This window comes from Phascolarctos cinereus, unplaced genomic scaffold, assembly GCF_003287225.1.
Source record: "Phascolarctos cinereus isolate Bilbo 61053 unplaced genomic scaffold, phaCin_HiC Scaffold_2;HRSCAF=192, whole genome shotgun sequence".
Classification (NCBI taxonomy): domain Eukaryota; kingdom Metazoa; phylum Chordata; class Mammalia; order Diprotodontia; family Phascolarctidae; genus Phascolarctos; species Phascolarctos cinereus.
Window position 1 is genome coordinate 406442428 of NW_027555625.1, and position 27655 is coordinate 406470082.

Below are 27655 nucleotides of genomic sequence, written 5' to 3' on the forward strand. Positions count from 1 at the left end.
GTGAAGTACTTTCCTCAGAAGAGTCCTAGTACGTAGCTGTTAATGGAGGCAGTGGAGTGAACTGAAAAGAACACTGGTTGTAGAGTCAGAAGGTGCATTTGGCTCCCTGTGGCTTCTACGATAAAATATAGCCTTCTCTATAGAGCTTTTAAAACCCTTCCCCATTTGGCCTTGCTTATCTTTTTAGCCTCAAATGTTACTCCCCTTCCTCTGCTCCGTAGTCAGCCAAACTGGCCTTCTCTCCCTTCCTCTCATATAGCATGCCGTCTTCCATCCCTGTGCCTTTGCACTGGCCAGCTCCCATATGCTACCTCATCACCTCCACCTCAAAGAAGTACCATCTTCCTGAAGCCTTTCCCCATCCCCAGAATTGCTAGTACCTGGGCCAGCCAGCAAAGATGTAGCATAGGAGAAAGCAGGACAGCTCAGCTCTCCCCACAGCCACTCTAGTAAAGATCTAGTGGGTCATTTTTTCCAGCCCAGGATCACCAATTCCACCCACAGGCAAATGACCAATGCCGTACAGAATAAGGAGAGACCTGCAGTTCTGTCGCTGTAACCTCACAGAGGAATCGTTGATTCAACCCCCAGACTCAGACCAGGAATAATCTGGCAATGCTCTCACTCTGACTCCAGAGTAGGAGTGAGGATTCAGCCCCCAGACTCAGATGGGGATAGGCCTATAGGTTTCTGGCAGAGCCTTCCAGTTAGCTAACAAGGACCAGCCACTCTGTACCGCAGCTGTTCCCAGGGGCAAGTCTGTCAAGGATCTGAGACCTGGAAAGTCCAGGAAGGTAACAATCAGACCATTCCCTAGATCCAAGAGCATTAAAAGTTTGTACCTCCCTAGCCTGAGCCACCCCCATGAGAAGAAAAGAGCTTCAGGCTCCAGAGAAGACAGACCAGGACCATACAAGGCCATGGCAGCCCTTCCAGAAGTACACAGAGCCTGCCCCAAGCAAAGAGTCCCAATCTGGCAGCAACAGCAACATCAGATTCACCATAAAGAGCTGGTGGTCACAGGGATGCCTGAGGAGAATAGCTCCCAAGCGCCTGCCATCAGAGCCTCCAAAGAAAGACGCGCGGCCTGGACGCCCAGCCCAGCTCTGATCCCGAAAAGAAGGGAAGCGAGACGGCTGCAGTCTGCGCTGTTGCTTAGTTCAAGACGACATTGTACATGAAGGGAGAGTGACGGAGGGGACGACTAGAGAAGCAGCGAGATCTTCCGAAGAAAGGCTTGCAAAGAGAATGAGTAGCTTAGCACAAGCAGTGAAAAACTTCAGCCAAGTAACAGACTCCTTAAAAATTAGAATGAACTACACAGAAATTACTGATTTTATAAGACAAAGGTATATTGAAGTCTAAAGGTTGGAAATATAGAAGAAAGTATGAGGCATCTCTTATGAACTGCTAGTGCTATCCCCTCCCTGTCTTGTATTCAGCATCTTTTTTTATTTTATATTTATTCAGAGAATAGTTACTCTGCATATACTTATAGGAGGCAGCATAATGTAGTAGATAGATAGTAGATAGATTAAAGTCCTGTCTCTTGGCACATACTGGCTGTGTGACTGTAGGCATGTCCCTTAATCTCTCAATGCTCTGAACAACTCTCTAAGACCTCTGAATTGCGGAGAAGATAGTGACCTTCATGGGTAGAGGATGGGAGTGGGGAATGTTCCTCATCCAAGAAGTTCCCCATACCAATGAAATCACGGTGCCTGTCCCTATACATTTATACTGTCTTCCTCCAATAGTATAAGCTCCTTAAAAGCAGTTTTATTTCATTTTTTGTATTTGTACCCTAGCACCTAGCAAAGTGTTTGACGCACGATAGTAGGTGTTCACACAGAGTATATGATTAATAAATCTGTTAATTGATTGTTGAAGTCAGCACTCTAATCTAGCTACATTGAAACCATTATTCTGGTTTCCAGTTCACCTATACAGTTATATGGCACATGGATAGAGTGTCTGGCCTGGAGTCAAGAAGACTTGACTTCCAGGCCAGCCTTAGATACTTCCTAATTATGTAACTTTAGGCAAGTCGCTTGAACTCTGTTTGACCCAGTTTCTTCAACTGTAAAATGAGGTTAACAACATCACGTACCTTGCAGGATTATTGTGAGTATTAAAGGAGAAAATATTTGTAAAGCAGTTAGCACAGTGCCTGGCACATAGTAAGTGCTGTAAATGCTGGTGGTAGTAGTATCACTAGTAGTAGTAGTAGTAGTAGTAGTAGTAGTAGTAGTAGTAGTAGCAGCAGCCCCTCCCCCTCAAAAAAAGTCCTGAAAGCCACCTACATGTTTTCCACCTCACAAAAAAGACATTCTTTTCTGCAAGAATATCCAACTTAGTTCAAACCCGGTGGAATAAGAAAGAGTAATGGCTTTATAGTCACAGGACCTGGCTTCAAAACCTACCTTTGATGCTTGCTACTTGTGTGGACGGGATGTCACTTGATAGCCCTCAGGCACAGTTTCATAGTCTGTAAAGTGAAAGAACTGTAGTAGATGGCGTCTAAGGTCTCTTCTAGTTTATGATCTGTAGCCTTATGAATCTATAGATTTCCTTTAGAAATCTATAAAAACAGGCCCTGTTTTTGTCTGCCGAGGTTGAATTTCATGCACTACCATCTAGAGGCAACTGGGTGGGGTTAGGCAGAAGGTACAGAATCAAGTCCTTCAAGGCCCTCTCGTTTATAGTCCACAATGCACTTAATTACATGCCTGAAAGAGTATACAAAGGAAAACTAATTCATAGGTATTCCATCGAAGAAGGAAAGAGAATATATTAGCAGTGTGATGTAGTAGAAATTGAGTCCTGAATTTCCAGTCAGAAAACCTACCACTTCCTACCTCTGTAACTGCAGCCAAGTCACTTAACCTCCATGGGCCTCAGTTTCTTCTGTAAAATGAGAAGATTTGTCTCCAAAGTCCCATCTATCCCTATATCCTGCCAGCCTATAGTGCATTATTACCACATCATTTCATGTTAGTGAGCACATGGTTCCCATAACTTTCTTTTCAGTTTGGTAACTGTAGCTTAATTTTCATTCTAAATGTACCTTTTCTTTTTTTGAGGTGGTAGAGGAATTTTTTAAAAAATTACTAAAGAAATATTTCTGAATTCATAAAAAAAAAATTCTCTTGGGTTATTGCCTAGCCAAACACAAGTCCTTCCTATCACTCATCTTAGAAACAGAAAATGTTTGTTGTGAGTGGTGTCACCACTACAGAGAAAATACTGACGTTCTTATGCAGAGTTCTCTTTGTATTTTGATGGTCAATGTTGTATTTGAGTGCAGTGATAACAAACAGCCATCCCTTGAGATCTCCAGAAGAAAAATCAAGGCCGAGGTAATTTAGCATTATGCTGGGGATTTACCCCGGCATGTGGAATAATTTCTGTCTCAGAGTTTCATTTTGCCCTTTGCTTTTTGGATTATTATTACACTGGTGCTCCTAGGGCCCATAGAATTTTCAAGGTAATCCACCCTTAATTGTTTTTAATTGCATCCAAATGGACAGCTCTTGGAACAATAAGGATAAAATGTGAAAATTAACAATGAAATGAAAATGTTAAATGACATGCCTCTATAACTGCCTTGATTTGCATCTACTTATGTCAGTTTCTCTCTCTCCTTTTACCCTAAAACAGGTAATCAGATCCTGTCCCTTGGGAGCCTCTCAAAAGATCAGATTTATCCAATGAAACTCAAGGGCATTTCCATCTGCTATTCTGCTCTCAAGTCTGCCTTATGTGGAAATTATGTCAGCTTTGGCGTCTTCAAGTTGTATGGGGACAACCATTTTGACAACGTACTCCAGGCCTTTGTCAAAATGCTGCTTTCAGTGTCCCATAGTGACTTGCTAGTAAGCAATCATTCATCTTGGGAGTCTTTGTGTGAAATATGAAATAACACCACCACAGGCTTAGAAGTGTTATGATGAGGCCAAGGGAGCTAGAACAGTGCCAGAATATTTTATATTTTCAATCAGGTTACCTGATTTATCTTATACAATTCAGAATACTAAAGGTACTCTATATGTTTTAAAGATTATTTTGAAAATATGCAAATCTCTCCCTGTGACAAATTGAACATCCAGAATGCCCTTAGTTCAGCATCAAGAAAAAGCATAATTAGCAATTCAGATTAATTGCTTGACAACTGTACCTGCAATTATGTGGTTTTCAGCTCTGCTTTTTGAGTAGAGCATTGTTTGGGTGGCAAAGAGCTCTGACTTCCAGAAATGATGTGCTTTCTGAGGTGGGAAATTTGAGATTGGACTAGGTCCTGCTAGACGGCTTTCACTCCTTGTTTTGATCTTCCCACTCCATTTGAATCGTGGTGTTAAAAGAAGAGCACTAGACTCAGACCTGAAAGGCCTCAGTTCTAAACTCAGTTCTGATCCTCACTAGCATTGTGATGTTTGGGCAAATCATTTTTTCTTAACCCCATCTTCTTTTTTCCTCAACTATAAAATGTAAGGGTTAGAGTAGATGATCTCTGAGGCCCTCTCCAGCTCCGTGATTCTTTGATTTCATTATTACTTATCAGATTGATTTTTTTAACTAAGTAAAAGAGACCATTCTTTGCCTAATTTCTTGCCTAGCCTTAATTACTGAGTGAGCATTACTTCAGACAAACCAAGACCTGAGAAAGATCTTAGCTTAAAAAGGCCAAGGCCTCCTACTGCATCTGAGGCTATTTCCAGTCATCCTGATCTATATCTCACCACTGGACTCAGATGGCTCCAGAGGAAAAAGTGAGGCTGGTGACATTGCACAGCCCTTTCCCCAAAGGACAAACAACAGTTATTTATCAGCCTCTGTTTTGGAACCTAATAAGTCTCCCAAATTGCCACAAAGAGCTATTTACTTTCTCGACCCAGGTGGTGCTTCAGCCACCCAAGTTAAGAGTGGAACTCAGGGAAGCTTCCTACCAATTCACCTGTAGGAGACCTGACCCTGTTGGCTTCAAGCTCATTAGAGGTGCTATCCTCTGACTTTCTGACATAGCCTTCATATATATTTTGGTGGCCCACACCTTATATTAATAAATCTTGGGGATGCTTAGCAAAGACTATATCTTATTAAAAAAAAAAAAAGACCCTCTGAAAGTTGGAATCTTCAGTATGATCCATCAGGCCATGAGTTGCCTCAGTCCTGATGAAACGTGACAATATCACTCTAACTCCATCCCCATGACTGCTGTCCAAGTAAAGCAAAAGATTTTATTCTAAATTTTCTGTCACTAAGACACCCATACTTGTATCCTGACTAGGTCATAAATGGAGTTGGTGGGTTGGCAGTCTATCCCTCCTTGTTGTTTGATGTATCAGAAAATGGCATGCGAGAGCTGAGTTGTCTTAACAGCTTATCCATGTCAGCAAATCATGAGTGCCAAGCCTTTTACTTACTGACTTTGGATTCAGTTTGATTTGTCAGCACAGCCAATCAAATCAGTCAAGTATTTGTTATGTCCTACTATGTGCCAGGCACTGTGCTGGGCCCTGGGGATACAAGTACAAAGGAAAAAAAAAACATGAAACTTATATTCTACTGGGAAAGACAACAAATACATATAAAAACATATGTAGCATGAATACAAACTAAATAAATACTCATAGGTACAAATTAGTTAAATATAAGTTTGGGAGGAGAAACAATAGCCAATGATTTTGAAAAGGTAGCCCAGTGGTCAGGATAAGCTCCCATTTTAGGCAGTGAAAATCCATGAAGAAGTTAAAAAATTGGCAAGTCTTAGGAAATAGGCCTCTTACCTCAAGTTGTGTTCAGTGGCTCAAAATTTAAATCTTTTAAAAATAATAGTAATTTGGAAAACCAGCCAGTGTTTACTCAACAGAGGTTTGACCTGTATTTAAGCACTCAGAACATAATAAACTGAAACTGAGATTACATATTGCATGGCTGGTTTCATAAATAAAGGTTTCTAGAGATCAGAGACTACTACTAAAAATCCTTTAAATGCTGAATTGGGACTTATTAAGTCATTATTCTGTATATTTATTGACCTCTCATTTAAACAGCCTTGTGATTTCCTACATTATAAACTACCATTTTTACTGGACTGTAGCATGTTTTCATTTTTCTTACCTGTAGCTTGTCATTGTTTGTTTCAGCAATATCGGAAATTGAGCCAGTCTTATTACCCTCTCCTGGAATGTCTCACCCAGGACCACATGAGTTTCATCACTAATTTAGAGCCTCAGGTGCTCATGTACTTTCTCACATCTATCTCTGAGGGACTAACTGCTCTTGGTAAGGATCACATAGAACTCTGGTTTTGGGATGAAATACGTAATTGAGGCAGCTTAATATATGTGCTATTTCAACAATCATCTTAAAATTGGGGAGGAAAATAAGTTGTCATGAATCCAAAGCAAAAGATGTTTTTATAACTGAAATCCAAGCTGGTGGGAAATGTTCCTTTTGTTCTACATTGAAATGTGGTTTTTGTTTGTTTATTTAGTTGTTGTTACTATTAGTTATTCCTATGTCTCCTTGCTCTGATGAGTTCAAAGAATTTGCAAAATTATTTGTCTTTTAGTGAGATCTAGTATAATTTTGCTGCTTGCCAGCCATATATACAGTACTTTATTATATCTACCTTGGGTCAGGTATCAAATGAGGACTGGTACCTGGCAAAGTTATATCCAATGTGATGTGGCGGAGAAGAAAGGGTGTGTGTGTGTGTGTGTGTGTGTGTTAAGAGAATGGGGGAGGCAAGGAGGAGAAATCCAATCCAACAAGCATTTATTAAGCACTTATTATGTGCAACATATATGATAGACATTGGAGATATAAAGACAAAAGTCCATACTCTCAGGAAGTTTATATTCAACTGGGGGGGGATACAGTGTATAAATAGGAAAGTATATATATATATATCATGTCTGTGTATACATGTATGTATGCATGTGTGTTTGCATGTATATATACACATATAGATTATATGTGAGCACATATATATGTATATAAATTGAGGAAAGTGTGAGCACTAATAAGTTGGGATAAGGAAAGACTGCCCCTCAGTAGAAGGTATCACTTAAAATGATCCTTGAAGAAACTGAGAGCACCTCAAAGGCAGAGGTGTGGACAGAGTGTGCTCTAAGCTTGGTGGACAGCATGAGCAAAGGTACGTAGACAGGATATGGAAGGTCAAATTTAGGAAACCGCAAATAAACCATTTGGCTGGGGCACAGTATGTGAAGGGGAAACATGAAATAAGCCTAGACATGCAGGTTGGCACTAGACTGTAAAGTATGTTAAATGCAAAACTGAGGAATTTTTATGCAGTCCAAGAGGCAGTAGGGAGACACAGAAACTTCTAAAACAGGGGAGTGACAAGGTCAGATATGTGCTTTGGGACAGTTATTTTAGTAATTGTGTGCAAAATGTATTGGAGAAGGGAGAGACCAGGAGCTGTGAGTATAGTTTTTGTTCTTGTTTTGTTGTCAGTATTCCAAGTGAGATGTGATGAGAGTGTGCGTGTAAATTAAAAGAAGGAAATGGATATGAGCTGTGCTGTAGACATAGTTTATCTAAGACTTTGTACTGATTAGAATGAGGAAAGGAGAGACACGAATGACTGAGGTTGCAGACTTGAGTTACTAGATGGCGGTACTCTTAAGAAAAATAGGGACATTTTGAGGAGAGACAAGTTTAAAGGAGAAGATGATAAGCTTTTTTTAGCATACTGAGTTTCAGATACCTGTATAGCATTCTTTGAAGGGGTCCAACAAGTAGTTGGTGGTACAGAAGTAGAGAGAAATTAGTGATGTGTGTATATAGATGTGGAAGTCTGCAGAGAGATGAAAATTGAATGAGTGCTGAGCAGACCATCAGGAGTGAGTGGGTAGAAAGAAGAGAAGAGGGCACAATGTAGAGACTTGCAGTATGCCCATGGAGAGAGGACAGGTCATCAATGATGATCTAGCAAAGAAGACTCAGAAGGGGTGGTTAGACAGTTAGAAAGAAAACAAGAAGATCGATGTCATAAAAACCAAGGGAGGAGAAACTTTTCAAGAAGAATCATTAAATTGCCCCAGATGCAATATCGATACAAAGACATCACTGTTAAGCGTTGGGAACACACCAGATGTATTCTGGGAAGCTCCAAGGGAACCCAGTATTGCCAACAAGCCTAACAGATCCTACCACCATTCCCAAACTGACCTCAATTAATTTAGCTGTCTCTAGTTCTGATTTATCTTTAAAACTGGTTGGCTAGTCTCACTGGTTCATTAACTATCTCATATAGATCAAATCCCATTATTATATGCCCTGTGAGACATAGGACTGTGGGATTTTCAGACATCTAGCCCTTCCCATTTATTTAACAAATAAGGTGACAGAGGCTCAGCAAGGTTATATGATTTATCCAAGTTAATATATTTGACTTGGTGGCAGAAAAGGGATTCAAACTCAGGTACTCTAACTCCAAATCCACAGCAACCAGGTACTTAAGACCTGTTCTGTCATGTAACAGCTCCAACATTCTTCAATTGAATGATTCTTCTTTCAAGGTGAAAATATTTTGTCTAATGAGTTTGGTAGCTCTTGTTTTCCTCCAATTCATCCTCCACATCAAAGCTAAATCAGTCTTCCTCAAGTATCAATTTTATATTTTATTGATACATTTTTTCACAGTACTTTTAATTCCAAATATCTTCTTCTGCCTTCGCCTACCAATCTTTTAAAAAAATATTTTTAAAAGAGGGAAATAATTAGTTCAGCAAAACTAGCTCATCACATCACTCGTGTCTGACTGTGTTTCACATCTATAGTCTCCCCTACACCCTGACTTCTGCAAAGAAGGGAAGGGAGGCTATTTTCTTAAATATCCTGTAGGTTCCAGCTTGGTCATTATAATTACAGAGTGTTCGGTTCATTTCTTTTGCTTGATTTACATTGTTGTCATCATTGTGTATATTGTCTTTCTGGTTCTGCTAAATTGATTCCTTATCAGTTAAGATAGGTCTTCCCATGATTCTTTCTTCATATTCTGTATTTCTTACAACACAGTAATATCCCATTACATTATATTACATTCCCCACTCTGTTGGCATATACTTTGTTTCCAGTTCTTTGCCACCACCAAAGAAAGTATTGCTATGATTCCGTATATCCACATAATTTCTCTCTTTGACTTTCTTGAGGTATATGCCAAACAATGTGATCTCTGGATGAAGGGTATGAACATTTTAGTCACTTTTTGGCATAATTCCCATTTGTGTAACATTTTTATTATGTCACTCCCTTGTTTTAAAACTTGCAAAGGCTAACACTAAACATATATACACCAAGTGGTATGGCATCCAAATTTTTAGAGATCTTAAATGAGTTGTAGAAGGAAATAGACAGCAAAACTATACTAGTGGGGGCCCTCAACCTTCCTCTCTCCTAACTAGATAAATCTAACCACAGAATAAACTGCAAAGAAGTTAAGGAGGTGAATAGAATTTTAGAAACGTTAGATACGATAGACCTCTGGAGAAAATTGAATGGGGATAGAAAGGAATATATGTTTTTCTCAGTGCCACCTACACAAAAATTGACCATATATTGGGGCATAAAAACATTACAATCAAATGCAGAAAGGCAGACATATTAAATGCATCCTTTTCAGATGATGATGCAATAAAAATTACATGCAATAAAGAGCCATAGAAAGACAGATTAAAAATTAATTGGAAACTAAATAATCTAATCCTAAAGAATGAGTCAAACAACAAATCATAGAAACAATCCATGTCTTCATCAAAGAGAACAATAATAATGAGACAACACACTAAAACTTATAGGATGCAGCCAAAGCAGTTCTTAGGGGAAATTTTGTATCTCTAAATACTTACATGAATAGAATAGAGAAAGAGGAAATCAGTATTATGTGGGCCTGCAACTAAAAAAGCTAGAAAAAGAACAGATTAAAAATCCCCAATTAAATACCAAATTAGAAATTCTGAAAATCAAAGGAGAGATTAATAAAATTGAAAGTAAGGAAACTATTGAACTAATAAATAAAACTAAGAATTTCATGGAAAAAAATAAACATAGATAAACCTTTTGTTAATTTGATTAAAATAAGCAAAGAAGAAAACCAAATCACCAGTATCAAAAACAAAAAGGGTGAATTCACCACCAATGAAGAGGAAGTTAAAGCAGTAATTAGGAGCTATTTTGCCCAACTATATGCCAATAAATCTGACAATCTAAATGAAATGTGTAGATATTTACAAAAATATAAATTGCCCAGATTAACAGAGAAGGAAATAAAGTACTTAAATAGCCCCACCTTGGAAAAAGAAATTGAACATCAGTGAACTCCCTAAGAAAAAAATTTCCAGGGCCAAATAGATTTGCAGGTGAATTCTATCAAACATTTAAAGAACAATTAATTCCAATACTATATAAGCTATTTGGGAAAATAGGAGAAGAAGGAGTCCTGCCAAATTCTTTTTATGACACAAATATGGTGCTGATACCTAAACCAGGAAGAGCCAAAACAGAGAAAGAAGATTATAGACCAATTTCCCTAGTGAATATTAATACAAAAATTTTAAACAAAATATTAGCAAAAAGATTAAAGCAATTTGTCACCAGGATAATACACTTGGGACTTATACTGGGAATGCAGAGCTGGTTCAATATAAGGAAAACTATCAGCATAATTGACCGTGTCAGTAACAAAACTAACAGAAATTATATGATTATCTCGATAGATGCAGAAAAAGCTTTTGACAAAATACAGCACCCATTCCTATTAAAAAAGCACTAGAGAGCATAGGAATAAATGGAGTTTTCCTTAAAATGATAAGCAATATCTATCTAAAACTATCAGCAAGCATTATACGTAATGGCAGTGAGCTAGAAGTATTCCCAATCATATCAGAGGTGAAACAAAGTTGCCCATTATCACCACTATGATTCAGTCTTGTACTAGAAATGTTAGCTTTAGCAATAAGAGAAGAAAAAGAAACTGAAGGCATTAGAATAGGCAATGAGAAAACAAAACTATCACTCTTTGTAGACGATATGACGGTATACTTAGAGAATGCCAGAGAATCAACTAAAAAACTACTTGAAACAATTAACAGCTTTAGCAAAGTTGCAGGATATAAAATAAATCTACATAAATCACCAGCATTTCTATATATTACTGACAAAGCCCAGCAGCAAGAGATAGAAAGAGAAATTCCGTTTAAAATAACTGTAGACATTGTAAAATATTTGGGAGTCTACTTGCGAAGACAAACTCAGGAACTATATAAACACAATTACAAAACACTTTTCACACAAATAAGGTCAGATCTAAACAATTAGAAAAATATCAATTGCTTATGGGTAGGCCAAGCTAATATAATAAAAATGATAATTCTACTTAAATTAATTTACTTATTCAGTGCCATACCAATCAAACCACTGAAAAATTATTTTATAGAGCTAGAAAAAATAATAACAAAATTCATCTGGAAGAACAAAAGGTCCCCAATATCAAGTGAATTAATGAAAAGAAATGCAAGGGAAGATGGCCTAGCCTTACCAGATCTAAAACTGTATTATGAAGCAGCAATCATCAAAACTACTTGGTACTGGCTAAGAAATAGAGGGGTGGATCAATGAAATAGGTTAGGTACATAAGACCCAGTAGTCAATGACTAGAGTAATCTACTGTTTGATAAACTCAAAGACTGCAGCTTCTGGGATAAGAACTCATTATTTGATTAAAAGAAAAAACCACTGGGAAAAACTGGAAAACAACATGGCAGAAACTAGGCATAGACCAATATTTCACACCCTATAATACCAAGAGAAGGTTGAAATGCATACATGATTTAGACAAAAAGGGTGATACCATAAGCAAACTAGGAGAGCAAGAAATGGTTGACCTGTCAGATCTATGGAGAAGGGAAGAATTGATGAGCAAACAAGAGATTGGGAACATTGTGAAATGCAAAATGGATCATTCTGATCACATGAAATTGGAAAGGGTTTGCACAAACTGAACCAATGAAGCCAAGATTAGAAGGGAAGCGGAAAGCTAGGAAACAATGTTTACAGCCGCTGTCTCTGAGGAAGGCCTCGTTTCTCAAATGTATAGAGAACTGTGTCCCATTTACAAGAATACAAACCATCCCCCAAATGACAAATGGTCAAAAGAGAGGAACAGGCAGTTTTCAGATGAAGAAATTAAAGATGAAAAAATGCTCTAAATCATTATCAGTTAGAGAAATGCAAATTAAAACAATTCTTAGGTACCACCTTATACCTGTCAGATTGGCTAATAAGAAGAAAAGGAAAATGATAAATGTTGGAGAAGATGTGCAAAAATTGGAACACTAATGCATTGTTGGTAGAGTTGTGAACTGATTCAACCATTCTAGAGAGCAATTTGGAACAATGCCCAAAGGGCTATAAAACTGTGCATACCCTTTGATACAGCAATACCACTTCTAGGTCTATATCCCAAAAATGTCATTTTAAAAAAGGGAAAAGGGGGGCAGCTAATTGGCACAGTGGATAGAGCTCTGGCCTTGGAGTCACGAGGACCTCGGTTCAGCTCCAGCCTCAAACACTTGACACCTTAGTAGCTGTGTGACCCTGGGCAAGTCACTTAACCCCGATTGCCTCACCAAAAAGAAAAAAAGGGAAAAGGACCCACACATGTAAAAATGTTTATTACAGCTTTTTTGTGGTAGCAAAGAATTAGAAATTATGGGGTTGCCCATCATTTGGGGAGTGGCTGAACAAGTTATGGTACATGGCTGTTATGGAATCCTATTGTTCAGTAAGAAATGATGAGGGGGCATCTAGGTGGTGCAGTGGATAGAGCTCCGGCCTTGGAATCAGGAGGACCTGAGTTCAAATCCAGCCTCAGACACATGACACTTACTAGCTGTGTGACCCTGGGGCAAGTCACTTACCCCAATTGCCTCACCAAAAAAAAAAAAGAGAAGAAGATAAAAACAAAAAACAAAAAAAAAAAGAAATGATGAGCAGGCAGATTTCAGAAAAACTTACATGAAATGATGCTGAATGAAGTGAACAGAACCAGGAGAACATTATACACAGTAATGGCAACATTGTATAATGACCAATTTTGATAGACTTAGCTCTTTTCAGCAATACAGTGGTCCAAGACAATTCCAAAAGACTCATGATAGAAAATGCTATCCAATCCAGAGAAAGAACTGTGGAGTCTGATTGAAGCATACTATTTTCACTTTTTTGTTGTTTTTTTTGTTTTTTTCTTTCTCATGGTTTTCTCCTTTTGTTCTGATTCTTTTTTCACAACATGACTAATTTGGAAATGTGTCTAATATGATTGTACATGTATAACCTATATTGCTTGTCTTGAGGAGTGGGGAGGGGAAAGAGGTAGAGAGAAAAATTTGGAACTCAAAATCTTTAAAAAATGAATATTGAAAACTATCTTTACATTGGAAAGAAAATTGGAAAGAAAATAAAATATTATTAAGTACAAAAAAACCCCCACCTTACAAAGGCTCCCCACTGCCTGGCCAGTGAAGCAGTAAGTCCCCAGCCTGGCATTCAGGGCCTGCCACATTCTAGCTGCAGTCTATACCTTACAGTCTATATTCCCCCAGTGCTATCCTTTTCTTTTTCTTTCTTTCTTTTTTTTTTTTACTAATGTGTTTGTAGTTTTCAACAATCACTTCCATAAGCTTTTGAGTTTTAAATGTTTCTCTCCCTCCCTCTCTTCCTCCCTCCCCAGGATGGCATGCAATCTGATATAGGCTATACATATACATTCCTTTAAACATATTTTCACATTAGTCATGTTGTAAGGAAGGATTAGAACCCATAGGAGGAACCACCAGAAAGAAGAAATAAAACAAAACAGAAGGGGAAAAAAAGAGCAAATAGTATACTTCCATCTGCATTCACACTCCATAGTTCTTTCTCTGGATGTGGATAGCATTTTCCATCATGAGACTTTTGGAGCTGTCTTAGACCCTTGTGTTGCTGAGAAGGGCTAAGTCTATCAACGTTAGTCGTTGCACAACCTGGCTGTTACTATGTGCAGCATTCACCTGGTTCTGCTGACTTCACTCAGTATTAGTCGAAACAAGTCTTTCCAGGTTTTTTTTTGAAGTCCACTTGCTCACCATTTCTTATAACACAATAGTATTCCACTACATTTGTAGACCACAACTTGTTCAGCCATTCCCCAATTGATGGGCATCCCCTCAATTTCCAATTCTTTGCCACCACAAAAAGAGCTGCTATGAATATTTTTGTACATGTGGGTCCTTTTCCCATTTGTATGATCTCTTTGGGATACAGCCCTAGAAGTGCCATTGCTGGGTCAAAGGGCATGCATGTTTTTATAGTCCTTTGGGCATAGTTCCAAATTGCTCTCCAAAATGGTTGGATCAGTTCACAACTCCACCAACAATGCATGAGTGTTCCCAGTTTCCCACATCTTCTCCAGCATTTATCGCTTTCCTGTTTTATCATGTTGGCCCATCTGATAAGTGTGATGTGGTAGCCTTTTTTTCCCAGCCAGAGTTAATGGCTAGTGTATCTTCAAACACACCTTACTCCTTTGGCACCCTTGTTCCTGCTATTCTCTCCAAATGGACAGAATGTCCAATCCCATCTTGAGCCGCTCATATTCTGTGATACGATCAAGATCCAGCTTGGATATTGCCGCCTGGAAGAGTATTTCCTAATTGCCCAGGCAGAAAGCCATCTCCCGAGGCTCCTTCATTCCTAGTCGTGTCACTGTTTAAGCACAAAAACTGTGATTTCATCCCTCTGCCAATAGGGGTCGTTAGCTTTTAGTCTTCGTTATGACACGGAGAGTTTCAGTGACTTGCCCAAGGTAACACAGTCAGAACATGTCGGCGGGAGCACTTGAATCGAGGTCTTGCTGACCTCAGTCACAGCTCTTGCTCCACTGCGTCATCTCCTGCTTTGTGTGCCAGCTTGTCTATCCAGCCAATATTGCTTTGTCTGTTTGAGGCAGCGCCGTGTAGACCAAGAGCACTGGTCCTGGAGGCAGGAAGACCTGCACTTCAAGTCCCAGTTCTTTCACTCCTTGCTGTGTGGCCCTCATCAAGTCACGCACACTCTCTGAGCCTCTGTTTCATCTGTAAAATGGGAATGATACCATTTCCCTTCCTGCTAATCTTTCAGGGGCAGTAGGGTCAATATCAGTAATCTGTGTGAAAGTGGTGTGTAAAAACGACTGAATGTTCCACATATGTTATTGTTACTAGCTTTTCTTTTTTGTTTGTTTAACAGGTTTTTATTCATTTCTTTTTTTGCTTTTATGTTGCCTAGATTTCCATCTGCTTGGGAGTTAGTGTGGGAAAGAGTGGAAAAAGCGTAGGGCCAGGGATTAGGGGTGCCTAGGTCCTATGCCATAATGGTCCCTGGCACTTACTTGGCTGGTTTTCTGGGCAGATCACAGCTAATCCTCAGTCCCCTTAACTACAACATGGAGAGAATAATACCTGTAGTACCTACATTTATTTGAGGCTCAAACAGTATAATTTATATAAAGTCCTTTGTGCTTTATTTGATCAAGGTTTTGCCCAGTGTATGCCATGAAAAGGATTCAGAGAAAAATTACCACCACCATTGCTTTCCATTTATATGTTTTACATGCAGTATTTCATTCAGTCCTCATAACATTCCTGTTTTATGAGCTTATAACACAGCTTCTTTGGACCTCGGTTCTGATCTGGAAAGAAGGGAACCAATAATCACAGAATTTCAGAATCTCTGAGTTGGAAGAGACCTCAGAGACCATTTTCTCCAACTTCTCTCTGAACAAGATCCCCCTCACCATCATCCCCAAGGAGCAGTCAGCCAGCCTCTTCTTAAAGTGAATTCTCTAAGAAAAGATATTGAAGAGGTTCTTTGCCTCCAAAACAGACCACTCTTCTTTTGAATAACTCTAATTGTTGTTTTTTTTTCTAATTTTGGTACTTGGAGGAATCTGTTATCTCCTCAATGTGGGCAGCTCCCTCCAGTGGTGCAGATGGCAGCCTATCTATGCCTTCTCGTGGGAGGGTCACCCAGTGTCCTAGAAGCCTTGTGCTACATCTCTTGGCATTATGTCAGTATTAATGGGCACCATGGGCAGCTGGGTGGTGCAGTAGATAGAGAGCTGGTCCTGGAGTCAGCAAGACCTGACTTCAAATCCAGCCTCAGACACTTACTAGCTGAGTGACCCTGGGAAAGTCACTTAACCCTGTTTGCCTCAGTTTCTTCATCTGTAAAATAAGCTGGAGAAGGAAATGGTAAACCACTCCTGTATCTTTGCCAAGAAAACCCCAAGAGGAGTCATGAAGAATCTGACATGACCGAAATGACTGAACCACAAAATACTTTGTAAACATTAACATATTCTATAAATTCAGTTGTCCCCATTCTTATTGTCTGAGTCCCACGTCCTCTGAGTACTTTACTACGCTCATAGTAGATGCTCAGTAAATATTGAATGAAGTCATTCTGCTGAACCCTATAGACTGAAAAAGCCCAAGACACAAAGCACACATGCCATTCCTCCTCGAACTCCTGAGATCTTTGTCTCTGGTTTGTGTGGGTGATTTGGGAGGTCAAGTCCATTTTTAGGTGCTTATGGTTGTGATATTTGAGGTTCTAAGTAGAAACATAATTGCATCTGGATGATGGAAGAAGAGAGCTTTGGATAGCCTCCTGCCCCTTTCCGTAGACAGTGAAAACTGCCCACCAATACATTTATTATGGAATACGACTTTCAGGACTGAGAAGGGTATTTGCAGCAAGGCTGTAAAGAATTAAATTTAAGCATTTATTAACAGCTTATTGTGTCAGCAGCACTATGAGTCAATCAGTAGGCATTTATTAGGTGCCTACTGTGTACAGAGTCCTGTGCTAAGTGCGGGAGATACAGACCCAAAAAATGAAATAATCCCTGTTCTCAAGGAGCTTCTATTGTATTGGGAGGAGAAAACACGTTATAGAAGTACACATACAATAGATGTGTTCAGAGTTAAATATCCGGGGGGGGGGGAGGGCACTAACAAAAGGCACTGTAGTCCCTTGCCTTAGAGACCAAACATCTGTTTGAATGATGCTCTCCAATCACGTCACAGATAGCTGTGACGTGTTGTCTTCCTGGCCATAGAAATCGTCTCCTTATATAGAATCAGTTTTAATGGCTTTTACCTGCTCTTTTTTCAACTTCATGCTACTATTTAGGAAATTATTATGCGAATTGATAGGACCTTATATTTACTAAAGATGACAAGCACTAGCATGTGGATTGTTCATTTTATCTAGTAATAATAATAATAGTTAGCATCTGTATGACACCTCCTGTGTCACTGTGCTGAGTGGTTTACAGACATTCTCTCATTTGACCCTCACCACAACCCTGGGGGACAGGTGCTATAATTATCCCCTTTTACCAAGGAGGAAATTGAGACAAACAGGCTAAATGACATACCTAGCTAGTAGCCAAATTTGAACCCAGGTCTTCTGACCCATTTTTTTCTCTCTGTCCGCTGTGCCATCAGCGGCCTTAGCCATGTGTCTTAGAGACAATAGTTGAGTATGTAGGAAGGTCAATACCAGTATTCTTTTTCTGTGGTTATGAATTACAAGAAGATACTTGTAGAGATTGTTAAGTCACAAACCTATTTAGATTATATAGGATTAGGAGTATATTCTCAGTGTTACGAAGTGTAGAGGAAGTAATTGAATCAATGATAGGAAAGTAACTAGTCTGGTACATTCAATGTGGTATAAGAAATTCGGCAGTCTTGTAATTGACCATCATTCATTAACATTTTAGTGGATCATTGTCCAGATATTTGATTAAAGATGAAATTTGATTTTGTTAACTTCAGGAAAATTACAGTGTAGAAAAAGGAAAGGAAGAATGGGGGGAAGTAAGGGCAGACAATACTATATCTTCCCATTTGGTGCAAAGGTTCCCAAACTTATTTCACCTACCACCCCCTTTTCAAAAAAATTTACTCAGTGCCCCCCTGGAAATCTTAACCCTTTAATGTTTTGTTTTGTTTTTGTATTTTGAAATTTGCATCATTTCCAAAAAATGTATTTTTTTTAAATGATGCATCTTAAATTTAATAATTTATTGTAACTTTGTGGGGCTTTCCTGCATTGGAATGTTGATGACACAACATTGTGTCATGTAATCGTATAGTATCATATTGCAAACAAGTCAGTACACATACTTATTCCTGCTGATGCATATTCATCTGCCAACATTTGCTTGTGAAGACCTGTTGGTGGACTTCATCACTGATAGGTTATAACTTGCATTGTGTGTGTTTATTTGGAAAATAACGTAATCACTAGGACTTTAACTCTGTCACACAATGGATGAAACATGTACCAATGGTTTTTCAAATTTTTCTTCTCTTCTCTTCTTTCCTTGTGTTTTCACTGCCCCCTTATTTTTATTCAGTGCTCCCCAGTTGTACCAGAGGTTACTATAGCCCCCCCCCTCCATCAATCCAGTATCCCCGGAGGGTGGGAGCATCTGATGGTGGAAGGAGAGAGTCCTCTCTCCCCTCATGGGGCACTCAGTACAGTGTGTTCCACAGGGTCCACGCTCAGTAGATATTGACTGAAGAGTAAAGGGGGGGAAAGTCAGGGAAAATGCACAGAAATCAACTGCTGAGCCAAGAGAAAGCAGGATCTTCTTTACTATCCCGTAAACTACGTCTTGGAGTCTGCTTGATCCAGTGGGAAAAGCACAGGATTGGCTCCCAAGACCTGATTTCAGGTTCTGGCTCTCACAGGTACTAGCTGTGTCTGGAGTTAATCTCTCTGGGCCTCTGTTTTCTCACTGTGAAATAGAGGTGATAATAGTTTTGTTATGCTGCTCACGGAGTTCTAAGAAACCGATGATAAGATGTATATAAAATGCGATGTAAACTGAAAGGGCTTGTGGTAAAGCTGTTACCACCTTGTTTGCTTGGGCTGCTCCAGTTGCGTCAGAAACTGCCCAGTTAAGCTTTTGTGATGTTAGTTTTCATGGTTCGCCTATACTGCTTTGTTTTCTTTGCTTGATTTTCAGCCTTTATACCCGTGCTCTCCTTCATCTTTACTAGCTGCTTCAGAAAGATCACACTTTTTCCCATGATTTCAGCTATTCTTCAAAATACGTGATTCCCACCTCTGTTTCTCTAACCCTAACCCTCTAACCTGTCCTACCTCTTCTAGAGCTCTGGGTGGATCTCTTGCTACTTTATGAAACTAAGAAACTGAATTCATTATCTTCCCCATAGCCTCCCCATCATTGTCAATAGCCTTTTCATCCTTTTGCTCCCTCACTCTCAAAATGAGTTATTTTCCATTTTTCTCTCTTCTTCTCCACATCAACTCAACCACCAAGTCTTACTGATTCTTGGTTTGGTGAATCTCTTTATTCAAGCTGTAGCATGTGCAGCAGCCACACCCTCGTACACAGCCTGGGCACATAGGCTAAACCAGATCGAGGATAACTGACAGACCTTAAATCTGTTGGTGAGTTAGGGGGGGATGTCTACCCCAAGCATGTGAAGACTTTCCCCAGAGGAATCTCATGCTGCAAATGAGAACAATTTGTTCCAACAGTCACGAATGCAGCTGAAGCGGGTGTTGTGGAGTGCTCAGAGCTCAATCTGACATCAAAGACACCAACGTCATCCATTGCATCCCAGGCCATCAGTGGTCATCCTGACTTCTGTCCTGCTTTTGGGCTTTGATGACTGGAAGAAAGAGTGAGGCTGATAGCTTTGTGCAACTCTGCCTCACTTAAATACAATTCACGTACCAGTTAAGACATCACCCATCATCCACCATTTTACCCCAACATTGTGATGTTATTGGTCATCTTCAAAAACGAAGGAGAAGCAACAACATCTCTTTATTCCCACATCTGAGGACTTCTTTACTCCATCCCAAGATTATGACAACTGCTTCCTGGAGCCCCTTGCTATCAGGAATTTCTAATTATTCCCAGGGGTCTTTTTTTCTCCCATACATATGACTACATTGGTGTAAGAACTCTCCAGAGAAGGAAGCTCCCTCTCCCAATGCAGATGGGCAACCATTCTACAACTTAGTCTTAGAGTGTTGCTTGAGCACTGTGAGTTTAAGTGATTTGCCCAGGGTCACACAACTAGTAGTATGTGTCAGAAGCTGGACTTGAACCAGGTCTTCCCAACTTTGAAGCAGGCTCTTTGTCTACCATGCCATATTGCCTCTCATGGTCTGCTTTGCCAAATCTAAATTCCTCAGCAGAGCATTCAAGGCCACCAGCAACTCTTCTTCACCTTTCCTTTTTCATCTCTTGCTAGTCCCTCAGAACTTCTGTCTCAACCAACAAGATCTACACGGCTCCCCCTAACCTGATACTCACATGTTCCCACCTGGCATTTTCTCTCCTTAAAATGGCCTCTCTTCCAATCCACCTCTACCAACCAAATCCAGTAATTCTTCAATATCCAGCTCAATATACCTGCAAGAAGCCTTCAAGAGTCACCTCTCCTACTCCATGCTAATCACTTCTGTGCCATAGCTGTATGCATAGTTTTACCCAAGTTGCTTTATACCCATTCATATATTATCTTACAGTTGCTATAGGTTCATTTCATGTAAACCTTTCTCTCTTCATCTGGTATGTAATCTCGTCAAGGACAGAGATAGTTTTTCACATGTCTTAGGCTAGTAGATGCCCTCTTAGTCCTGTTCCTGACTTTCTGGACTTCAAAACCGTGCCCCAATACAGTCTTATCCTGGAATTTCCCTTAACACCTGGGGCCTCCTCCCCCTGAAATATCTTACGTACTACCTCTACAGCCTTCTTATCATTGACTATCCCTCAGCAAGGCTCAGCCCTCTCCCCTTTGTCATTTTGTGGAGGGGCACAGGCCTGCCTGCCTTCATTCCACTCCCTACTCTATTCTTGACTTTCTGGACTAGAAAATCATGTTTCTGCACCAGGTGCCTTCTTCTCCCCTCCCCCCCTGCTTTTCATCTCCTTTTTGTTTGTTGTCTTCCTCATTAAAATATAAGCTTCTTGAAGGCATATGTTGTCCTTCTTCTTACTTGTATTTGTGTCTCCAGTGCTTAGAATAGTGTTTGACATATAGGTTGACATATGCTTAATAAAACCTTGTTTCCTTCAATAAATGTTCCTTAAATGAATGAATGGATTCCCAGAGTGATTTCTGAATTCACTGATTCATGCCTTCTATTATTTCTGTATTTATATAGGCTATAGACTATTGACCCTTTAATTCTTATATCAGTCCCAGATTGACCTTGTCCTGCTGGGAAGTTTTAACTAAACTATATCTATCTTTAATCCTAACAAGTCTTTCTTCCCCATATCTTTTCCCTAGACCCCAACCTTCTTCCCAAACCATTCCATCCCAAAGTTCTCTCCTTTCTGTGATAATTGAGAAGTTTTAAGCCAGAGCCAAATTTGAACTCAGCCTTGTTATCCTTCTTAAATCCCAATTAGGCAACTCTTTTCTATGTAGTTAGAGCAGCTAGATGGCACAGTGCATTGACTGCTGGGCCTGGAGTCAGGAAGACTCATCTTCCTGAGTTCAAATTTGGCCTCAGACACTTATTAGCTATGTGACCCTGGACAAGTCACTTAACCCTGTTTGTCTCAGTTTCCTCATCTGTAAAATGAGCTGGAGAAGGAAATGGCAAACCACTCCAGTATCTTTGCCAAGAAAACCCCAGAGGGGGCCATAAAGAATCAGACATGACTGGAAAAGCACTGATTCCTATGAAGTAAATTTTTTGGAAGTTGTCCCCAACTCGTGGTGATGGGGCTAAGGAGGAGCAGGACCTATAAAGCTATCCTTGGAGAGGTGCATGGCAGCCAGGAAAGGCATGCTTCCCTGCCAAACTGCCAAACTGCATGCTGTCGGAAAGGGCAGAGTGTCTATTAGAACTTATATGTCATTCTCCAAATTATAAAAATAAAGCACCTAACCTTTCATTTAGAAAATTAAATCCCGTGAGCTAACTTATTCACTTGAGCAGAATATAAAGATTCATGACTTTTTGTCGTTCCCCTTATGGCTTGGGAATGTTAACATTTGAATCTAATGTGATAGCTTGAGCCACCGATGAAAAAGGCCAAAAATACTCATTTTTCAGCACTATTCATTCTAGTTCTGACCAAACGCCCTATATTCCCTCTGATTCCACATTTTATAATATCCCCCTCAAATAATATTTATTCCTTTTGAAGCCCCCAACTATAAATCAGCTGTAATGGAAGCTCTCCTCTGCTTTTATTGCAAGGATAAACACTCCAGCCTTCTTGTCTAAAGTGTTTACATGGCTTTTTCACAGCTGACTCAGTGTATTGGAACCTCTTAATGCAACCTGCATGGCATGTGATCACTAAACTCTATGTGAAGTCTTTATAATTTTCATATGATTGATAGCATATTGCTGCTCATTGGTGAGGGGAAACCAGAGCCGTGCTATTTTTTGCTGTCTTTTGTAGATGTTAGGTTACTTACTGGGCTCACTTTCCCGATTGGACTTCAAAGGAAGATACTGGGGGAATTGATGGAAAAGTGAAAGCTACTTGGCTCAACAAGTCTCTCTTTTTTATGCTCAAGAGATGGAAGTTGCCATGTACTCCATAGCATCTTCAGGCCACTTAAAAGTAAATCAGCTCTCTGATCCACTGTTATGTGATTGGAGTCCTCTGATGCTCAAATGGACCTGGTTGTTTTGCATCTTAATTCCTGGGACCTCTTGTCTTTCAAGGCCTCCAGTTCCATAGCATGCTAGACCATCATTGCTTCCCATCCATGTTTCATGCTTGACATTTAGGCCCTGACTTTCCGCTGTTGATGACCTGTAGCTCAAATGTAACTTTCTTAGTATCTCGTTTAAATACATATCCAATTGCCTTGAATGATCTCTCTCTCTCTCTCTCTCTCTCTCTCTCTCTCTCTCTCTCTCTCTCTCTCTCTCACTCTCTCTCTCACTCTCTCTCTCTCTCTCTTTCTCTCTCTCTCCCTTTTCTTTTGAAATCACAACTTGGGGCTCACTTCATCCAGAAAGTATTTCCAAGTGAAGTGTGCCCATTTGCAAGTCTCATGTCACAGCCTGTCCCCCAAGTCGGTTATTCTGGGCTTGGAGTCAGGAGAACTGAATTTGAATTCCATCTCTCCTGCTCATTACTTGTGTGACCTCAGATAAGTCTTCCTGGGCCTCAGTAAACTTTAGGATCTATCCCAGCTTGGTTACTTCCTCTAAGCATGACTAATCTGTTGGTCTGCATTATTACTGTGAATTATATGATGTTCATGGCTCCTGTCCTTAAAAGCAGGGTGGCGTCCAGTTCTCTGATACATGGGCTGTATATCGTGTGAGAGCTCATTAAATGTGAGTTGATTGGTTGACCCTCATTTCGGGTTTTGGAGATAGATTCAGAATTCTGAAAAACCTTGTTCCCTTTGCCTGTTCCAAACCATTGTGAACACTAACCATAGGAAAACTTTCATGGATACTTTGTGTGATATTTTGGATGATATATAATAGGTAGTTTACATCTGGACACTTGAAATAAACTATAAGCTAATTATTTTTTTTTATAAACTGTGTAATATGCCCAAAATGCCCACTATTAAAGCTTCAGAATCAAAATGTATACCAAGAAGAAAAAAGTATGAATGAAGGCATAGGAGAGGCATCATGTCATAATGAACCTGGGTTCAAATCTTGCTTCAGTTATGTCTAAGTTGTATGATCACAGGCAGTCATTTAAACTCTCAAAACTTCTGTTTCATTATCTATATGCTATTGACACTGCTTGCTTAATAGGATTGCTGTAAAGAAGTCATTTTGCAAGCCTTAAAGTATAGTGTAAATGTGAGCTATTATTATTAGAATCAAAGTTATGTCTCAAGTAATTGTTCTGGTAATGGAGCTTCTTATTAAAAATTTGCTCCAAAAAAAAGAGACATTTTGAGGTGAGAACTGAAAGCTGGAAGAGAGTTCAGATAGAAAGCAAAACCAAAACATAAAAGGCAAAAGTAGACAAAAGTTGAGAGGTTGAGAAGTCAGAGTAAGAAATGACCCTGCCCGTGGAAGGAATGCAAAGTTATTATGAGAGTCATTTATTAAACCATTACTGCAGGCCAGTCACTGTGCTAAGTGCTGAGGGCACAGATAAATACAAGCAAGCAGGCCAGTCCCTAGCCCTAAAGGAGCTTGCATTCTAACAGGGGAGCCAGAAGGAGCCAGGGCAGACACTGTGTCTTGGAAATTCTGTGGTGTCCTGATTCTGGGCAAGGTCAGATGAAAACTTACCTATCCCTGGGGTAGAGTCCAAGTTGGGATGGGGAAGGAGATTGACCAGAGTGCAGGCAGCACTAAAAAAACTGGACCTCTCCCTCCAGGGAGCAGAATGATTCCCAATATCAGGACAAAGTTCTGTAATGGAGAGAAGTGGTTACAACAGTAGAAAACCAAGAGCACAGAGTGTATGTGGTTGTTCTCTCACTAACCTATTGTAAGTCATTAGAAATTCATTTAAGTTCATGGTGCCTCAGTTTCTTCTCCATAAAATGGTAGTGATAACCTATATTATGTTTGAAGACAGGTGAAAGTTATTGACTGCTATGCAGGACCAAATGAAGAGTGACTACTGGAGGAGCTCTCGTGGCTCTATGGTATGATACTGTGAGGTGTAAGCTCAGTATTAGTGCAATAGACTAGTAATTGCCCTGAGTCATGGTTAGCCGTAGTAACTAGTTAGCTGTGTGATTGCTATTCATCAAGCCCCTTTACTTTTAGGGCTTTCAGTTTCTGAAGCTGACTTTCCAGACTCCCTGGCTTGTTGGGAAGACAAATGAGATGATGTCACATCCCTGAGAAAATCAGAAAGCCCTAGCACAGTGCAAAGGGTATCATCATCATCATCATCATCATCATCATCATTATTATGGACTTGGATAAATGTCATTTTGAACACACATTTCAAATAATGCTGAACTGTTGTTGCTTTTTTGGTCATTTTTGCAGATACAGTTGTCTCTTCGAGCTGTTGTACAAGTTTGGATTACATTGTGACCTACCTCTTCAAGCACATAGCTAAAGAAGGCAAGAAATCACTTAGATGCCGAGAAGTTTCCCAGGATGGTCAGAGGCTGCTCCATTTCATGCAGCAAAATCCAGATGTCTTACAACAGGTAAAGGAGTCACTGCTCCCTGGCATTAAGTGATGAAGTTTCAGAAACAAGGAAAGATTCCTGAATGTCTCTTAAAATAAGTAACTTTGTGAGGAGCCTTAAGAAATTGTTAACCAGTAAGTATTATCTCCTGAAAGCAGGATGACACACTGCCCTCTTTTCCCCTCAAGGAATATCAGGGTGATTACCATGAATATCTTCTCCCACTGAGATGTTAAGCTTAACAGGAAGATGACTTTCTCAAAGATATATTAGAAGTTAAGGTAGAGCTGATGATCCCTCGGTCTCCAGCTTCCTTCTTAGGTTCCCAATATTATTATCTTGAACTTGTCCTGTGAATGCTAGGCCATTATAGTTCCCATTCGTTTTCAAATGTGTTTTCTCATTAGCTGATATGGGCTGGGCTCTAATTTAATACAGCACATCACTTGGAGATTCACACTTTAGGATACTTCTTAAGGTATTTTAATTTGGCTCATGAGGAAATGTAATATTTTCTTATTTCTCTCCGATGTATAAAATGCATTCGTACAAATCACTGTAACACAGCGTAACAGAAAAAATAGACAGAAAAATGAATACATATATCAAAAATATTTCAAATAGAGCACTAACATTTATCCATGTAGACACCGTCATTCTTTTCTTTAGGATAGCTCTCCAAGGTGTTTGCAAGTTTGGAAAATTATGCTTGAGTGTTGTACTTGCATACTGAAAAGTTTTAATTGTTTTATTTTGCTAAGTCACATATATCATATATTGTGATTTACAAGTGTTAACATGACAGCAAAATTATGAGCCTTCAAATAAGTCAGCTGGTGCTGATGTTGGACTAAATCAACAATTAGCAGAAAAGTGTCACCCAGGGCAGTGTAGAGAGAAGTGGGAGGAACCTAAGATATCGTCTAGTGCAGATCTAGCCTCAAGGCTGCAGGTTTCCCACCTATGACTGGTCTAATACCCTCATTTTACAGATGAGAAAACTGAGGCACAGAAAGCTAAATGGCTTCAATTTGTCAGATATTCACTAAGGGCTTACCAAGTGCAGAGCAGTATGCTAGACACTAGAGAGATATGCAGATTAATAAATGCATTTTTTTCTTTGTTATGATTAAAACAACTACCAGTTTAGTTCAGCAGACATTTCCTCAACCCCTACTGTGTATAAAGCACTGTGCTAGACATTGGAAGTGTAAAGTTTGTATAAAACATTCTCCCTGCCTTCTTTTAGCTCTTTTAGAGTCTTTTAAGAGTCTAGAAAGAAGATAATGTCACATAAATAATGACAATATATGATGAGTACATAAAACACATGCAAATAAAATATCATGTAAGATCTGAGAGGGCAGTGTCCTTCCTCACCATGGGGAGATCAGGAAAGGCTTCATGGAGGAGTTGGCATTTGATTTTGAAAAATTTAACAGAGAAGTTTGGAGTTGGTGGGTATTCCAGATATAAGAATCTCTTCATCCCAGGTGAAGCAACATTTCAAAGGATATTCAAACTAGGGAAAATTTGTTCCCCCATACTTCTAGCAACTGCCAACAGATGCTGATATTTGATGGAAATTACATGGATCTTGGCTTCAGGGTCTCAAGTTACTTCCTTTGTTGTCTTTTTTATTAAGAAAAATGTATAACACGAGCAGACTGTCATCCTATAACCCTTCATGAAATACCATGACTATAGCCTACATGTTGGTGACTCATCCTTCAGGGAATATTTACAGATAGTAATTGGATGTTGTAATCACAGAATCCTCCTATAAGATCTGGCAGCAACTTTCAAACTGGTAGAAAATTTTAGCAAAAATCAATAGACTCTGATCATAGAAGCCGAATTTACTTGGATTGGTCAAATCAAGTCATGTCAGTTGCAAGATACCATTGTAAAACCGGGAAATAAAATTCCTTCTGGGACTTAGTGTTGATTTGGAATTGCTGTGTGTTTGTTTACTGGTTTAAGCAATTTTTATGTATTAATAATACTTGGTAATCCTTCAATTTATAGCATATGACTAAGCAGTGATATATCTTTATTAACTTCATTATCAGTGGAATACATTCTATTTATTTTGAATGTAGGCTTTTAGATGCCATGTTAAATATTAATGACTGGTCTCTGGTAGTCAGCATAAATATGATTTGCATTAGCACTAGGTTATATCATATTGAGTGCCTCTGATGTCAACTGTTGGGCATGGTAATATCTGACATCATCTCCTCAGGTCACTGACAACTTTGACCTTTATTCTCCTGCACAGTTTCTGTCATCTCAGAAGCTCTTTTGAATTGATTTGAAATTTTGACTCTTCCCTTTATGAGGCAGTAAAATTGATAATTATTCAGATGGGAACTGAACGCTGAGTGAAAAATCAATTCCACCCGCTCTCTGCTGTGTATAAAATTACTTCTGAGTCT

General features: G+C 39.4%; 1 protein-coding gene across 4 annotated transcripts in view; it reads left to right on the forward strand.

Annotated features, from left to right (window-relative positions):
- The window catches only part of RANBP17 (RAN binding protein 17), a 324967-nt gene that overhangs the window by 271584 nt on the left and 25728 nt on the right, over positions 1 to 27655 (forward strand). For 3 of the 4 annotated variants that reach the window (XM_020992315.2, XM_078150546.1, XM_078150545.1), the window contains 3 exons: positions 3661 to 3875; positions 6147 to 6285; positions 25069 to 25235. In XM_020992315.2, the coding sequence (XP_020847974.1) occupies positions 3661 to 3875; positions 6147 to 6285; positions 25069 to 25235 (521 nt within the window). The remainder of the gene's footprint in view (positions 1 to 3660; positions 3876 to 6146; positions 6286 to 25068; positions 25236 to 27655) is intronic. The other variant, XM_078150547.1, reaches the window with a different exon arrangement.